Here is a 17,846-nt window from a genome sequence, read left to right as displayed (position 1 = left end):
CATACGAAGCGTGAGGTGCGTGGGGACATCCTTGTGGAGATGCCTGAGAAGCAGCTGGGGGACTGAAATGAAAATCAGGGTGAGGTGGAGGGTCATGGATTTAGAAACCTCTCTAGAGGTAACAGCCTCTCTAGAAATGGGGCTGCGTATTTAAGACTTGTGGTTTAATATTTGCTGCCTAAACATTTTAACAAGAAGTTAAATGGAAGAGAAAAGAGAAAGCACTTTTCGTACACAACTTTCTCCAGGAAAAAAAAATGGGAGAATCCAAACCAAAAATAAAACCGATAATCTCCCCCCCACGACAAATCCCTAGAGCATTAGACAAAGTTGCCTTTTAAAGAAAACAGAGATTCTAACTATCACTCTGAGGGTCTTATAAGCCCTTGCTGAATAAGGCTGTACTTAATAATTTTCTTATTCCATCGGTGTTGATTTGGAATGAAAGGAAAGACGCTCTGGAAGGAACCCTGTGTCCAAAGTCACATTACTCAAGTGCAGTTTCAGGAAAATGGGTTGTGTAATTACTGCTATCTCCTGATTACCCCGGACAGTTCTCTGGCGGCTCTAAGGATGGTATGGAAAGCATTCCTGAGGCTGTTTTGCTCTGGGTACTTCCCCACTGCCATGCCTCACCTCATCCCAACACCCATCCCGGCCCTCGCGTCCCCTCCACACACACGAGACCAGAGACAGCCGGCCTTTCAGACACCTCAGAATGGAGATGGAGCCCCAGCTCCCCGCTCCACTCCGCTGGGACGGGGCTGGGACCACTTAGCTCCCTCGGCAACCAGCTACCTGGATCCTCATAGCAGCACAAGGTGACTTCAGCTGCAGGAAGGAGGAAGCCCTTTCTGAACAGCCAGAAAGCACAGGGCCAGCCCCTCCACTGTGGTGTGTGAAGGGAGGGAAGGGACCAGGGAAGAGCTGTGAGAAGGACCAAGCAGGTCTCCTGAAGCCGAAGAGACTGAAGGGAAGCTCCTATCCCCCAGAAGCCACTTTCCGCTCACCAAAAAGGTTTGAAAGACACGAAGGCCGGGTTTGCCTGCTGCTTTGCCTCCTAATTTACAGGCAGCAGCAGTGTAGGGACACGTTCCATGAAGGACAACAGTGCCCCGAATTCCCCTCCGGCCCCCACCAACCAAGGCACACAGCTACCCATCTCTGTGCTCTATGAGAGGTTTCATGGCTTCCTCAGCAGGGATTTCCTGTAATCTGTGTATCATCTTCTTCCATCAGGAAGGTATTCTGAATATGCGCTATTATTTTAGGGAACTTTCTGACATAAGGATCTCTCTGCCTTTCCACCTCAGCCAATTTATCTCCCCCTTTCCAACAAGCTACACATTCCCTATGTTCAAACTCTGTTACCCAAGCACAGAATCCTGGTTTAAAATGCTTGACAAAAAAAAAAAATATGAGGACATGTACAGACAAAATGTACTCATATCCTTAATGTGTATTCCAGAAACGTGAGAGGAAAATGAAAGAGGCTAATTTTGATGTTCAGTTTTGGCTTTTTAAGTTTCCTCTTACTGAACAGAAAAAAATAAGGAAAATGAAGCACTCTCACTCTTCATTAACACTCACTGCCTTCCTTTCAAAGCATGCAGCTCCTGGCATTCTGCTAATAGCTGTGAGTAAAATTCACACTAGGGTAAATCTCAGGTTACATTAAAAAGGCTTCTGTTTTAGTCTTAGGAGTGGAGGTCAGAGGATTGCCAAATCCCTTCATCACTCCAGCTCTTTAAAGAGCAGCCATATAACAGAGGCAGAACTCTCTATGACACAAATCACAGCAAGATCCTTTCTGACCCACCTCCTAGAGAAATGGAAATAAACACAAAAATAAACAAATGGGACCTCATGAAACTTAAAAGCTTTTGCACAGCAAAGGAAACCGTAAACAAGACCAAAAGATAACCCTCAGAATGGGAGAAAACATTTGCAAATGAGGCAACTGACAAAGGATTAATCTCCAAAATTTACAAGCAGCTCACGCAGCTCAATAACAAAAAAACAAACAACCCAATCCAAAAATGGGCAGAAGACCTAAATAGACATTTCTCCAAAGAAGATATACAGACTGCCAACAAACACATGAAAGAATGCTCAACATCATTAGTCATTAGAGAAATGCAAATCAAAACTACAATGAGATATCATCTCACACCGGTCAGAATGGCCATCATCAAAAAATCTAGAAACAATAAATGCTGGAGAGGGTGTGGAGAAAAGTGAACACTCTTGCACTGCTGGTGGGAATGTGAATTGGTACAGCCACTATGGAGAACAGTATGGAGGTTCCTTAAAAAACTACAAATAGAACTACCATACGACTCAGCAATCCCACTACTAGGCATATACCCTGAGAAAACCATCGTTCAAAAAGAGTCATGTACCAAAATGTTCATTACAGCTCTATTTACAATAGCCAGGAGATGGAAGCAACCTAAGTGTCCATCAACAGATGAATGGATAAAGAAGATGTGGCACATATATACAATGGAATATTACTCAGCCATAAAAAGAAACGAAATTGAGTTATTTGTAGTGAGGTGGATGGACCTAGAGTCTGTCATACAGAGTGAAGTAAGTCAGAAAGAGAAAGACAAATACCATATGCTAACACATATACATGGAATCTAAGAGGAAAAAAAAATGTCATGAAGAACCTAGGGGTAGGACGGGAATAAAGACACAGACCTACTTGAGAATGGACTTGAGGATATGGGGAGGGGGAAGGGTAAGCTGTGTCAAAGTGAGAGAGTGGCATGGACATATATACACTGCCAAACGTAAAATAGACAGCTAGTGGGAAGCAGCCGCATAGCACAGGGAGATCAGCTCGGTGCTTTGTGACCACCTAGAGGGGTAGGATAGGGAGGGTGGGAGGGAGGGAGATGCAAGAGGGATATGGGAACATATGTATATGTATAACTGATTCACTTTGTTAAAAAGCAGAAACTAACACACCACTGTAAAGCAATTATACTCCAATAAAGATGTTAAAAAAATTGAATCAAAAAGTATAAAAATAAAGAGCAGCCATACAGAAAATCTCAGACATAAAACACAAAGGTTTGAGAGAGGGTTGTAACATGTAATGTTTAAGAGAAGAAGAAAGTATGAGAGAGGAACCAAGTGAAGGGGCAAGAGAAAGGCTGTTTTCAGTTTGAGGGAGAGACCAGGTCTCTGCTCTCCTCACCCTCCCGCGGGAGAACTCACAATGGGGAGAAGCCAGGGAAGATCTTCCGCAGGCTGGTGCCGATGTGTGCCAGCACCTCGCTCACGTCCTCAGGTGATGCCATCTTCAGGGAGATGCTGCACTTCTCAGTTTCCACAACCATCTGCAACAACCAGGTTGGACACTGCTTAATAATGGATCCAATGCCTTCGATTTTTTTATTTTAAATAATGTAAACTATATACGGCAGTCCCCCCTTAGCCGTGGGGAAACATTCTAGGACCCCCAATGGAAGCCTGAAACCTCAGATAGCACCGAACCCTATATATGCTGTTTTTTCCTATACATACATGCCTGTGATAGTTTAATTTATAAATTAGGCATACTAAGAGATTAACAACAATTAACTAATAATAAAATAGACCAATTATAACAATACACTATAATAAAATTTATGTGAATGTGGTCTCTCTCAAAACATCTTACTGTATAAATTTAATGCCTTTTCCATTTTTTGTAATTGAAGTATTGATGTACATATTATATAAGTAACAGGTATACAAGATAGTGATTCACAATTTTTAAAGTTTATACTCCATTTATACTTATTATAAAAATATTGGCTATATTCCTTCCTGTGTTGTACAATATATTCTTGTAGCTTATTTTCTACCTAATAGTTGTACCTCTTAATCCCCTGCTCATACATTGCCCCTTCCCCTTCCCTCTCCCCACTGGTAACCACTAGTTTGTTCTCTATATCTGTGAGTCTTTCTTTTTTGTTATATTTGCTATTTTGTTGTATTTCTGAGATTGCACATATAAGTGGTATCACACAGTATTTGTCTTTCTCTGTCTGATTTATTTCACTTAGCATGATGCCCTCCAAGTCCAACCATGCTGCTGCAAAAGGCAAAATTTCATTCTTTTTTATGGCTGAGTAGTATTCCTCTGTGTGTGTGTGTGTGTGTGTGTGTGTGTGTGTGTGTGTGTGTGTGTGTACACATACCACATCTTCTTTATCCATTCATCTGTTGGTGAATACTTAGGCTGCTTCCATATCTTGGCTATTGTAAACAGTGCTGCTATGAACACTGGGGTACATGTGTCTTTTCAAATTAGTGTTTTTGGGTTTTTAGGATATATACCCAGGACTGAAACTGCTGATCATAAGGTAGTTATATTTTTAGTTTTTTTGAGGAACCTCCATACTGTTTTCTACAGGGGCTGCACCAATTTACATTCCCACCAATCACGTACACGGGTTCTCTCTCTTCTCCACATCCTTGCCAGTATTTGTTATTTGTGTTCTTTTTGATGACAGCCATTCTGTCAGGTATGAGGTGTATCTCATTGTTTTGATTTGCATTTCCCTGATGATTAACGATGTTTTGCATCTTTTCATGTGTCTTTTTGCCATCTGCACTTCCTCTTTGGAAAAATGTCTATTCACGTCTTATGCCCAGTTTTTAATCAGGTTGTTTGTTTTTTTGATGTTGAGTTGTATAAGCTGTTTATATATGTTGGATATTAACTCCTTATCGGTCATATCATTTGCAAATATTTTCTCCCATTCAATAGGTTGTCTTTTCACTCTGTTGATGATTTCCTTTAATACCTTTGTTCATCTTAATTAAGCAGTTATCACACTCTGTGGTCATAACTTCAGCAATTTGAGGTGCAACAGCAAAACTCGCACAAATTTCTTTTTCCTGCTTCACAATTTCACAGATAGAAGATTCGGTCTTGCCATAGATCTTAGTATCCTCAGCGTACAAATGTTTTTCTTTCCTTATTAATCAAGAACTTTCACCTTTTCTCTTAAAGGGAGCACTTTATGGCTTCTCTTTGGCACTTCCAAATTGCCCGTGTCATGACTCTTGTGCTTTGGGGCCATTATTAAGTAAAATAAGGGTTATTTCAACACAAGCACTGAAATACCACAACAGCAGATCTGATAACCTAGCTGGCTACTAAATGAGTAACGGGTGGGAAACGCTGGATGAAGAGATGATTCAAGTCCTGGGTGGGAAGGGGCAGGACAGCGTAAGATTTCATCATGCTACTCAGAGCAGCATGAAATTTAAGATTTTTGAATTGTTTATTTCTGGATTTTTCCATTTTCCAACCATAGTTGACCACAGGTAACTGAAACCACAGAAAGTGAAACTGCGGTTAAGGGGGAACTTCTGTACTCACGCTGATAGATACTAATACAATACCAGCTTCTTAAGAAGCACTTCCTTAAAATAATGCTCTTAACCTTAAGACTGAAAGAACTGTTTGGGTAGAGGGTGGTTAGTTTGTCAGAAACGTCCAGAAACTGAAGCAAGTTTCTAAGGGCCAAACTGCAGATTCAAACAGACCACCACCCCCACCCCCACCCCCGGTGATGGAAACTGAATAGCCACATTTGCAGGTGAGTTCTCCTTTTACCAAGATTTCATCTTGACTTACAAAGTCTGTCACATCCCTAGCATCCAGTGTAAGTAAGAATACCTCCTTCAGTGAGCACCGGAGGATAACCCAATAGTCACTTTTTTGTAAAATGTGTTTTAAAAACAAGACACATCATGAGATGTTTAAGTAAAATGGTGAAACCTTTTGCCTGATAACAAAAGAAAAATCCAGTGCTTATAAAAGCTTCAACTATTCTAAGAAGACAGGATACTTGGAAAGGATTATACAAAGGGAACAAAGTAATAACGTTCATGCTAGGCGAGACTCATTCCTATAGTAACTGCTGGAGATGTCCAAAAATGCTGAACTGAGGTCATATAGCTAGTCTTACAAGTAAGTATAAAACAACCTAACAAAAAGGGCAGGTCACAAAAGGGAAGACAGGTTGATTATAAACACGTTCCAAATAAAAAGAACTGACTTCAATCACTCTTTTTAAAAAAAAATACTATTTATTATCTTGGATCTCAAAAATATTCATGTACAATTCAGGCCTTTTGATGATCACTGCATCCAAATATCCTTATACATTTACCTCCTGTTGTTACTTAATTTGTACAAAAATATGATGGGGAAACACTACCCTTAATGTGCGATTAGCCAACTGGATTGACAAAGAAGCTTTTAGATTTGCTTTAGGTTGTCCTATGATTAGCTGAATTTTAAAAAAATAATCTGTCTTTCAGAGTGTTTATGTTAAAAGAACAAGCAATCCAATCTATTTGTCAAAATGATGAGATCAAAGAAAAAGACTTCAGTGATCTGAGTCCTTAAAATGTTACTTCTTCGTAAGTACCCCTAGGAGAATCTGTTAACAGGTATTTAATACATACCACCTTTGTACCAGTTAGTTGGCTCCCTATATAAAAAACATTTTTTAATCCTAATTCTCAGCACATTCATCCCTCAAGGAATTAATGGCACTGCCTTTGAAATTCTCTAGACAAAAGATTGCCCCGGTCTTGTAGAAGCTGGTCCAAGAGATGTTTACCCCCAAAGAGGCAGCAAGCATTATTGTACTTGGAGGTATTTACTGATGCAACACTTCAGTGAAGTGTCTTAAGTAAGACTAAAACTGCTTTATGAAATGAGGCTCAGATATTTTATAGGCACCTATCTGGGCAAATGTATGTTTTAAAAAGCCAGATACTTTGGGATGCAGCCACCTTATCTATGTTCCACACCCCACCCCCTACCTTCCCACCACAGGTAATTATATTTTTCACTATAAGGTACTTCTTCTTTCTTCACATCTAGTGCACCTATTCAGTTCACAGTTTGGGTATGAGTAATTAGTAATTAGCTTATTCTAATTCCACTTAATCTTAACATCTAATCATCCTTAATTGCACAGGATTGAATAGAATGACACGGAAGAAGAAAAGGTGACAGGTGGGAAGAAATGAGGCCTTTAAATTCAACTTCACATAAAAGCATTCATCCAGCCCTGCATAATGTGTCACCACCTTTGCATAATGTAAAGAATTACAACAAAGTGATAGAGGTGAGACCAACACAGTAAATCATTTCATCAGGAAAAAGAACTCCCTCTCAAATATCTCTTTCCCTCCTATTTCCGCTGGGGAAAAATAGAATGTTTGAAACAATTTTTGCTTAGACACCTAGCAGAACATAATTCATGACAACCAATACACATTTAAAATAATAGTGATATAAGCCCTAGTATCCTATTTAAGACTCAAGTTTCCAAGCCCACTCTGCCTCTTGTTTTAAGGTAGAACCACCTGACTAACCTTTAAGTTTTGTATTTTTTTTTGGGGGGGGGGTGCGGCTGCGTTGGGTCTTCGTTGCTGCGCACCGGCTTTCTCTAGTTACAACAAGCGGGACCTACTCTTTGTTGCGGTGCATGGGCTTCTACTTGCAGTGCCTTCTCCTGTTGCAGAGCATGGGCTCTAGGCCCGCGGGCTTCAGTAGCTGCAGCACGCAGTCTCAGTAGTTGCAGCATGTGGGCCCTACAGTGCGGGGGCTTCAGTAGTTGAGGTGCGTGGGCTCAGTAGTTGTGGCTCACGGGCTCTAGAGCACAGGCTCTGTAGTTGTGGCGCATGGGCTTAGTTGCTCCACGGCATGTGGGATCTTCCCGGACCAGGGATCGAACCACTATCCCCTGCATTGGCAGGTAGATTCTTAACAACTGCGCCACCAGGGAAGTCCAAGAAAAGCACTTTTTACTAAACCCCAGCCAACAGATCTGTAAAGTGTTTTTCTTTCTTCTAACAAAAACAGCCAGGGGTGGTTTACCAAAATCGTTCTATGACGTAGCAAATAATTAACTTATAATTAAAAAAAAATTTTTTAGCAGGTACTTCAGTTGTACAAAAAAAGGTCCAAAAATTCTATAACTATAAAACTATACAACTGTTGGTCTCTATTTATTGACTGTGACAGCAAGAGAACTTGAACACCAGAAAGTGTGATGGCAAGGAGACTTGTAAAGTAAGATGAAGGTCTCCCCCATTTTCACAAGAAAGAGGAAAAGAGCAACAGTAAAATCACACTTCACAAACTCAACAACACATTCACTCACTCTCACTCATATACCATGAATTGTGTGTACCCCCTGGCATTTTATTGGAATTTACAAACTGTAATGAAATAATGATAAAAATAGCAATGACAGAGAAGTTAATAAACCCCAGAGAACATCAGAAAAAAAATGTTCTAATCGAGGCTAGACTGCAAGTGCCACAGGCAGACACGATCATCCTTATGATTTCACATCAGAGAAAATCAAAACCAGAGACAGCAAGGGTCCTGAGGTTACACAGGTTATTCACTCTCAACCTCTGGAACACAACAGAATCAAATGCCCACCCCAGACATATCGAAGCCTAACTGTCATGAGAGAGAGAGAGAGAGAGTGTGTGTGTGTGTGTGTGTGTGTGTGTGTGTGTGAGAGAGAGAGAGAGAGAGAGAGAGTGAGAAAGTGTGTGTGTGTGTGTGTGTGGCAGCAGGGTGGGGTAGAGCTGCTGGATGTAACAGTATCTTTTTGATTTTTATTCAATTTTTAAAGGTTACACTCCATTTATAGTTATTAGAAAATATTGGCTGTATTTCCTATGTAGTACAATACATCCTTGTAGCCTGTCTTAAACCCAATAGCTGAGGTATGAGTATTTTTAAAAAGCACCATAGGCAATTTTGAAACATCAAATTTTGAATACCACTAAGTGACTCGTATTCCAAGTGTCTGGATTGCTAGCTCCTCTGTGAAGTAGTACCACTGTTTCACTATATAGTAATTTCATTCCCAAGGTCCGTACCATGGGACAAAGTCAAACTGAGGTCATGTTGTAGCGCTATTTTTGTGGCACTTACAACCACAGCTCCATGGGACTAAGGTGGATTGCTTTACACCCAGTTCCTCTGAATGCTGGACATATTGAACGGACAGGACCACAAGTGTGGTAAGAGCAGTTCCAGCAGCCACATGGGAAAATTAGTCTTGCTATATCAACATCCTTTCTCATAATTAAATACCACAGTCTAATCATATTCTGAATATAACCTTGGCACTGGCATTTCAATAGCGCCCTTCTATTCCCATCCCAACCCCGAAATCATAAACATAAACATTCCTGAATTAAGACCATCAAGAAGGCCCTGGTTATGTCATCATTCATGAGTTATCACTCACTCCTGCATATGTTTGCCCATTTGGGCAAATATATGGTGCTGTAATTTTTCTTCCAAACGCCAGTTCTTGGAGAATGATAAACATAGGATAAAACATTGCTCTAAGATGGACTATGGAAAAGTTCCAAGGATTTGTATGTAATCTCAATCAACATAAAGTGATGATTTTGACAATTTCTTTTACGAATGCTATCAGCAAACTACACACACACTCTCTCTCTCTCTCTCTCTCTCTCTCTCTCTCTCTCTCACACACACACACACACACACACACACACACACACACACATTTTCTTTAGAGTTTTAAAAACAAAAAAAACATAAGTAGAAGGAAGGAAATAAAAAGATCAGAGTAAGAATCACTGAAATAGAAAACAATCAATGAAATCAATAGAGAAAAACTAATGCAACTGAAAAGAAAGTTCTTTGAGAAGATCAAAAGAATTGATAAACCTCTAGCCAGACTGACATGGAAAAGAAAACAGAGAAGAACCAAATTATCAATATCAGGAATGATATTCTACAGATATTTAAAGGATAACAAGTGGATACTATGAACAACTTTATACCAATAAATATGACAAGCGAGATGAAATGTATAAATTTCTTAGGAAACACAAACTACCAAACAAACTACCAAAGCTCACTCAAGAAAAAAAATATGAATGTATCCATATCTATTAAAGAAACTGAATTTGTAGTTAAAAACCTTCCCTAAGAGAGAACTCAAGGCCCAGATGACTTCACTGGAAATTCAACCAAACATTTAAAGAAGAATTAACACCAAGACTACACAGAATTTTCTAAAAACAATTGAAGAGGGGGGACTAATTCCCAAGTCATTCCATGATACCATGATTGCTCTAATACAGAAAGAAGATTAAAACATTTTAAAAGACAGAGAGAGAGAATTACAGCCAATAAGTCTCATTAACATAGTTGCAAAGTTCCTTCACGAAATTTTAAAAAATGAAATCCAACAATATATAAAATGAGCAATACATCAGAACCAAGTGGGGTTAATCTCAGGAAGGAAAGGTTGATTTAATATTTGAAAAATCAATAAAATTTACCATATTAACAAAAGAAAAGCACACAATAATCGTATAAAACAATAATTCCTAATACAAACTTTCAGCAAACTAGGAATAAAAGAGAACTTCCTCAAGCAGATAAAGGGCATCTATGAAAACCAACAGCTAAAATCACACTTAATGGAAAAAGAATGATGCTTTCTCTCAAAGATAGAAGTAAATCAAGAGTATCTGTTCTGGGCTTCCTTGGTGGCGCAGTGGTTGAGAGTCTGCCTGCCAATGCAGGGGACACGGGTTCGTGCCCCGGTCCGGGAAGATCCCACATGCTGCGGAGCGGCTAGGCCCGTGAGCCATGGCCGCTGAGCCTGCGCGTCCGGAGCCTGTGCAACACAACGGGAGAGGCCACAGCAGTGAGAGGCCCGCGTACCGCAAAAAAAATCTTATAAAAAAGATGTCAATTCGTCCCAAGCTGATTTATAGATTTAATATAATCCCAATGAAAATCTCAGCAGACCTTTTTGTAGAAACTGAGCTGAGTCTAAAATTCATATGGAATTGCAAAGAACCTAGAATCACTAAAACAACTTTGAAAAAGAACAAAGTTAGAGGACTCACACTATCTGATTTCAAGTCTTACTATAACAGCCTCAGTAATCAAGACAGTGTGAGAGCAGCATAAGGATAGACAAATAGACCAAAGGGACAGGATTAAAGGGACCAGAGTCCAGAAATAGACCAACATTTATGTGAACAATTGATCTTCAACAAAAGTGAAAGCCAGTTCACTGGGGAAATGACAGTCTTTCAAACAAATGGTACTTGAACAAGTAAAAATACTATACATAATGGGGAAAAAAAAACTGATCCACATATTGCTTTATACACAAAAATTACCTCAAAATGGATCATAGACCTAAATGTATAACTCAGAGCTATAAAACTCCCAGAAGACATAGAACATCTGTGACCTTAGGTTAATCAAGGATTTATTCAATATGATACCAGCATGATCCATAAAAGAAAATACTGATAAATTGAACTTCATCAAAATTTAAAACTTCCACTCTTTGAAAAGCACTGTAAAGAAAATGAAAAAAGAAGCCACAGACTGAGCGAAAATATGTACAAATCACATATATGATAAAGGGTTTGTATTCAGAATATATAAAGAACTCTTAATAAGAAAACAACTCAATTTTTTAAATGGCAAAAAATTTGAACTGACACTTGAACCAAAAAGATATATGACAGCAGATAAGCAGATAAAAAGATGCTCCACACATCTTTAGTCATTAGGGAAATGCAAATTAAAACTACAGATGAGAAAGCACTACAAATTTATTAAAATGGCAAAAAATTAAAACGCTGACCATACCAGTGTTGGGAGGATGTGAAGGAACTGGAACTCTTACACGATGTTGGTGGCAACGTAAAGTGGTACAACCACTTCGGAAAACAATTTAGCTGCTTCTTAAAAAGTTTACATACACATTTATACTATATACATACATACATTTACATACATACAATTCAGCCACTCCACTCCTAGATATTTACCCACAGGAAATAAAAGCCAATGTCCAATCAAAGATTTGTAAATAAATGTTCATTGCACCTTTGCTTGTCGGCCAAAAACTGGAAACAACACAAATGTCCATCAGTGGGTGATGGATAAACAAACTGTGATATAGTCATACAATGGAACACTACTCAGCAATAAAAAGGAATGAGCTATTGAGACATGCAACAAAATTAATCAGTCTCAAAATAATTACACTGGCTAAAAGAAGGCAGACAATAGTACACACACTGTATGATTCCATTCGTATGAATTTTTAGAAAATGCAAACTAATCTATAGTGCTGAGAGCAGATGCCTGTAGATGATTATGAATGAGGAGGCAAGAAGGAATGTTTACTAAGATGCCTGAGAAAACCTTGAGGTGATGAGTATATTCAGCATCTTGACTGTGGTAATGGTTTCAAGGGTCTGCATGTCAAAACTTATCAAACTGTACACTTTAGTTGGCTGCCCGTTACTTATAGTTCAATAAAGCTGTTGTTAAAAATCTACATTTTATTAATACCAAAAGATTCACTTATCACTCTATTCCCAGAAAGATCTTACAGATTACTGTAGAACAGCTATGAAATGTTACTGCTGTAACTTGTACAACATCTCTAAGGAACGGTACTCTCATGTTTACATGGCCAGGTAACGTAAGAGCTAACTGTTCTTTTCAAATTGAGTTATGGAGAACGTGTTTCCCTTATCACAAATTCCCGGCCCCCTCCCACCTAACCCCTGTTCAGTCTCACATGCAGAAACTTCCATTTTCCCTTACCTTGTTTTTCCACATTATCTCAAGAAACTTTCAATAGTGAACCAAATAGAAGGTATTAGCTGGTGTCAGAAACTCAAGAAAGGTTCTGACCTTGCAGTAATGACAAACAGGTTATTCACACCCACCTGAGTTGGCTTGCTGCACAGGACACCGTGAATCTCCAGGTAGCTGAAGGTTACCTCGAGCTGCAATTGAGGGAGGAGGGGGAAATAAAGACCTGTAATGAGGGTTTTAAAACCTATAATTCAAAGTAAAAATGCTACAATTAGAAACAGTCCAGTGCAAACAAAACATTGGGCATCTTCTCAAGGTAGGCTGGTTTAATATCTCCATACATTCAATACAACATGACCTTGATCTAGCATATTTCAGGAAAAGCATTATTCACTTTCCCAAAGGGCTAAAAGGAAACTCCAAGTCTGACTTTTTAAATTTCATCCAAGGACAAACCCAATGGAAAGTTTCTGTACTTCTACTCCAGTATTTATTTACTGAGAAATGAATAGATGAAGGGAGTCATCTAAATAGACTTTTTTTTCTCTTATTTCAAGATGTCGCTTCAGCAAATCAGATCAGGATAGAGACAATGTTTGTTTTCCCTTCTCTCTAAACCCTTACCTCTTTGGGTTACCCTCTGACCACTTACTGGAGTCATCTTTCCTTCCACTGTCTTTCATTAAAGTTCATATTTTGAATGGATTTAAAAGAATATAATATTTAGGAATTTTAATCTGTGTTTCAATGAAACACACATAGTTAAAGTCTTCTCTCTCTCTGTGTGTATATACATAAATGATGATTTATTTCCTTTCCATTTTAATAACAAGTGTCCCTTCCTCACTTCTCCTGTAATCAGCATTTCTTTTTCTTCAAAATACCTCTAGTCTCACACTCTTTGCCTATTTTTCCTGGAAAACAGCCACTAATCTTTCTCCCAGTTTTTCAGTCTCTCATCTCAGTACAAACAGTCACAGGGCCTGGTACTAAAGACAATGAAGAACTGAGTTGGATCAGTTTATTTTACCCTCTCGTCTTAAAACGAGAAATGTGGAGACTTCCCTGGTGGCGCAGTGGTTAAGAATCCGCCTGCCAATGCAAGGGACACGGGTTCGAGCCCTGGTCCGGGAAGATCCCACATGCCATGGAGCAACTAAGCCCGTGCGCTGCCACTACTGAGCCTGTGCTCTAGAGCCCGCGAGCCACAACTACTGAGCCCACGTGCCACAACTACTGAAGCCCACGCGCCTAGAGCCCATGCTCTGCAATAAGAGAAGCCACCGCAATGAGAAGCCTGCTCGCCGCAACTAGAGAAAGCCCATGCGTAGCAACGAAGGCCTAATGCAGCCAAAAATAAATTAATTAATTAAAAAAAAAAAAACTAGCAATGTAATGGAAAAAGAACCCATTCAGAACCAAACCCATAGGACCCTTAGTTCTGCCTGCTGGTGCTATGTTGTACCTTTACACATCTGATCAGATAAATTTTAGAACAGAGAACCCCTGAATCCCCAGGATGGTGATGAGGGCTGGAGGTAGAAAGATAATTCATTCTTTCGTCATTCACACAGCCAACCAGTAGAATTTATGGAAGGCCCACTGTGTGCCAGGACTGGAAAGAGGAATGAGACATTTATCTTGTCCTCCCATGGTTACATGCAGTATCGGGGGCACATTTTAAACATTCCATTAGAGTGGATGTCTTCTTACTTATCATTATCAAGATCTATACTTGGTGGATTTTGAAAAGTCATTTCAAGCAGGGAATCATTCTCTAAAAACAGTACCTCTCTACCTTCATTTATTTCAAATTAAAACTTATAAACACTTTCATCTGCTAGCCTTGGACATAATGCCAAATTTTCTTCTTTGAGTCAAGTCCCATTGTCTGGCCCTCCAGTGGCATCTCCTCTGTGGACCACACCCGTAAATGCAGGACACACAACTTCCAACTGAAGCTCTTTAAAATGGAGTGAGAGCTTGAAGACACTGGGAAAGCAATGTGAGGGCATAAGTTCTCTAGATTATTATGTCCCCCAACCCCCCAGCCTTTAACAGTTGTCCGGTCCTTAACAAGACAGTAATTTTTTAAAGTGAATTATTTTACCAACATTCAGTATTTCACAGATACTCTCTCCTTTTGCAGCCTATTTCATTGATATGTAAAATATCTTTTTAACAATTTACTATTGTAATTATAACTGCTATGAATAGGTTTGGAAGCAAACCACTGACCCTTGGTGGGCATCTCATACAACTGGTGGGAACAGGTGTAAACAGCTACAGTCCCTTATAACCTAGCGGCTCTGAAGATGCAGCTGGCATCAGTCAGTGTATCAGGACTAGCATGGGCAGCTTTGGTCAATTTGGCTGGGGGAGGTTAGTTGGAGGTCAGTTAGGATGCTTCTGTTGCACCTCAGTGCTGTCCCTGGAATAAGCAAAGTGCCAGGGAACCAGGAAAGCACTGAGACATTCCAGCTAGGCCCTGAAGAATGACTTCAAGTGTGTCAAAGAAAGAAGGAGTGAAAAGGGAAATCCAGGCATCAGAAGAAGAATTTGCAAAGGCAGAGAGGCATTCAAAGAACAAGGGCAAGACAGAAACGAGAAGCAGACCCTGCAGTTCCAGGGATGAGTAAGGGGCCAGGCTGAGCACGCGATTCATCGGAGCCCTGGTTCTTATCAATGGTGAGGAGGGGAGATATGGAGACACACTGACCGACATCACAGCAAGGTTCAAGCCATTCTCTCTAATCTCACCCATGGCTCTTTTTAACAGGCCTTGGTTCTCAGCTCCCACCACTGACCCTCCTGACTCCAGCCCACCCGGAAGACAGTTTAAAGAATGTCACTGGGCAGGAGGGGCAGGGGGACTAGTTAGGAAGCTGAGACACAGGCAGGCTGCAGGAAGACCTGAGGACATCTTTAAGAGAGAACCACAGGGCTTCCCTGGTGGCGCAGTGGTTGAGAGTCCGCCTGCCGATGCAGGAGATGCGGGTTCGTGCCCCGGTCCAGGAAGATCCCACATGACGTGGAGCGGCTGGGCCCGTGAGCCGTGGCCGCTGAGCCTGCGCGTCCGGAGCCTGTGCTCCGCAATGGGAGAGGCCACAACAGTGACAGGCCCGCGTACCGCAAAAAAAAAAAAAAAAAAGAGAGAGAGAGAACCACAGATACAAGTGATCAGTTAGATAAGAGGAAGGAATCATCCAAGGTCCGCCTCTACCCTCAGCAAGACAGTCCCCACCCAAGAGGCAACAGAGCGAATCTAAATGTGATTATGTGATGCTCCTTCGGGAACTCCAACTGTTCCACATGCAGCAACCCATGTCACGACTGCCCATCTTTCTGACCAATTTCCCTCCCTCCACAGCCTCCTACTCAGTCCTGGGCCCACATCTCAGCTCCCCAAACACACTGTGCTCTTGCAAACTGCTAAACCTCTGACCAGCAGGAGACCCCTTTATCTGCCTGGTTGACGCAGGCTGATCCTGCAGCCCAGCTTCTCTGTAGACCCTTCCCTGATTTGACAATCACCCGCCCCCCTCATCCCCCCTTCTGGAGGGAATGGCAAAGTTCTACTTCTTCATCTGCGTGTGACTGCAGAGGTATCTGCTTTGCAATTAATCACGGTGATATACATTTCTATTTTGTGCATTTGACTGCGTATGTGGTACATTTAACAATAAAAGGACAAAAGAAGAAAATGTTTAATTAATCAGCCCCCAAATAAAAGAGAAGAAACCTATGTGAAAATCGGGGCTGTTGTACATACATTACTGTTCTGAATATAATTATTTCCCCAGAAAAATGTCATTGACACCGGTTCTGCTTCTTAGCCAAGGTGCACTGTGACACACGAAAACCAGCCTTCTGCAGGCAGGTCACTTTGGAAGAAGATCTGCCTTTATTTGTGATGCTGACAATATCAGAAATCAGCACCAATGTCCAAACTGCCCTAGCCAGGCCGATGTGAGATGTTATATACATCTTGGGATGAAGCTGGGCCTTCCCTCAGGGGCAGAGCAAGGAGGGGGCAACGGAAGGGAGGCAGATGACTTCCCAAGAGGTAATACACCTTCTGCTGTGTCAAAACATTTTTAATTAGGGTAAACGTATCTTTCAGGAGCCTTCTACTCAATAGGCTGCTTGACTATTTTCTCAAGCCCATAAAATTTCCTTCCACAATTAATTTTTCACCAGTGGGATAATGGTTAACACTTCCTTATATCCTGCCTTCAGGTACTTTAGCATATAGGTAATTTAGTCCAACACCATTTATATAATGACTGATTTCACTTATAACACATTATAAACATAAAGACTCACTTTATATTATCAAAAGGGGTGGGATAATACAAAGCCTCATTCCTCGGAGAAACTTTATAAAATTTAGCATTTGTATGATCAGAAAGAAAAAAGGCAGTATGGCCTTTGACTAGCAAAAAAAGTGGGTTGGTACCTTCTCAAAGTTCAACAAAAATCATTAGTTTGTCAGTCCTACCAGGTCCACTGCATTACAGCACCGTGTCCAGCACATAAGTAGGTATTCACAGGACAGTGGCTACATGTTGAATTTTAAGAAGCAAGAAAGGACTGAGAAAATGAGCAAATAACACTGCAGCACAAACATAGGAGCAAGGCTGAAAGCGTCTCCCAAACCTTCCCCATTTTCCATGGGTTTGTGGGCAGGTGAGTTCATATCCTATAAAATCAGTCAACACCTTTCTGTTACCATAAAGAAAATAAAAGAAGCAATTATGATGCCTAATTCATGAGCTATCAGTTCAAATGTTAATTTGCACCCTATAACGAAGGACATCTTATGGAAAATGTTAGATCTTTTAAGGAACCAAGTGGCACCGTGTTATTTTTCATAGGCAACACCAGAGTCTGCCCATGAATGAGGGCTAGGTGGCTACGTTCCCGGTAATGCACTCTGTAGAGTTATGAAGGTCATTTCCCACGTGTCAAAGCCTTAGAAAAATGGGCCGTTACTGGACCCAAAGAAATAAGAACTAGACTTGAAGAAAGTGTAAACCCTGCCCCAGTTGAGAGAGAAAAATAACTAAAATCCACAAGCCTCGGGGATATGGAACATGAAATGCTTCGCCACTTTTCTTGGGATGCCTTTAACACAGAGAGGGAACAAAGGACGAAACGTTTAGGTGCTTTC

General features: G+C 40.5%; 1 protein-coding gene across 14 annotated transcripts in view; it reads right to left on the bottom strand.

Moving 5' to 3' along the window:
• CARMIL1 (capping protein regulator and myosin 1 linker 1) overlaps positions 1-17,846 on the bottom strand; it is a 434,292-nt gene that overhangs the window by 176,945 nt on the left and 239,501 nt on the right. For all 14 annotated transcript variants that reach the window (XR_002178325.3, XR_002178324.3, XM_073810414.1 and 11 more), the window contains 2 exons: positions 12,805-12,864; positions 3,229-3,350 (listed from right to left, as the gene is read on the bottom strand). Coding sequence is in view for 12 of the 14 variants with exons in the window: in XM_019945109.3 (XP_019800668.1) it covers positions 3,229-3,350; positions 12,805-12,864 (182 nt within the window). In the remaining 2 variants the exon portion in view is untranslated. The remainder of the gene's footprint in view (positions 1-3,228; positions 3,351-12,804; positions 12,865-17,846) is intronic.

The sequence above is a fragment of the Tursiops truncatus genome, chromosome 10 (assembly GCF_011762595.2).
Source record: "Tursiops truncatus isolate mTurTru1 chromosome 10, mTurTru1.mat.Y, whole genome shotgun sequence".
Classification (NCBI taxonomy): Eukaryota; Metazoa; Chordata; class Mammalia; order Artiodactyla; family Delphinidae; genus Tursiops; species Tursiops truncatus.
This window is presented reverse-complemented; position numbering and strand designations above follow the sequence as displayed.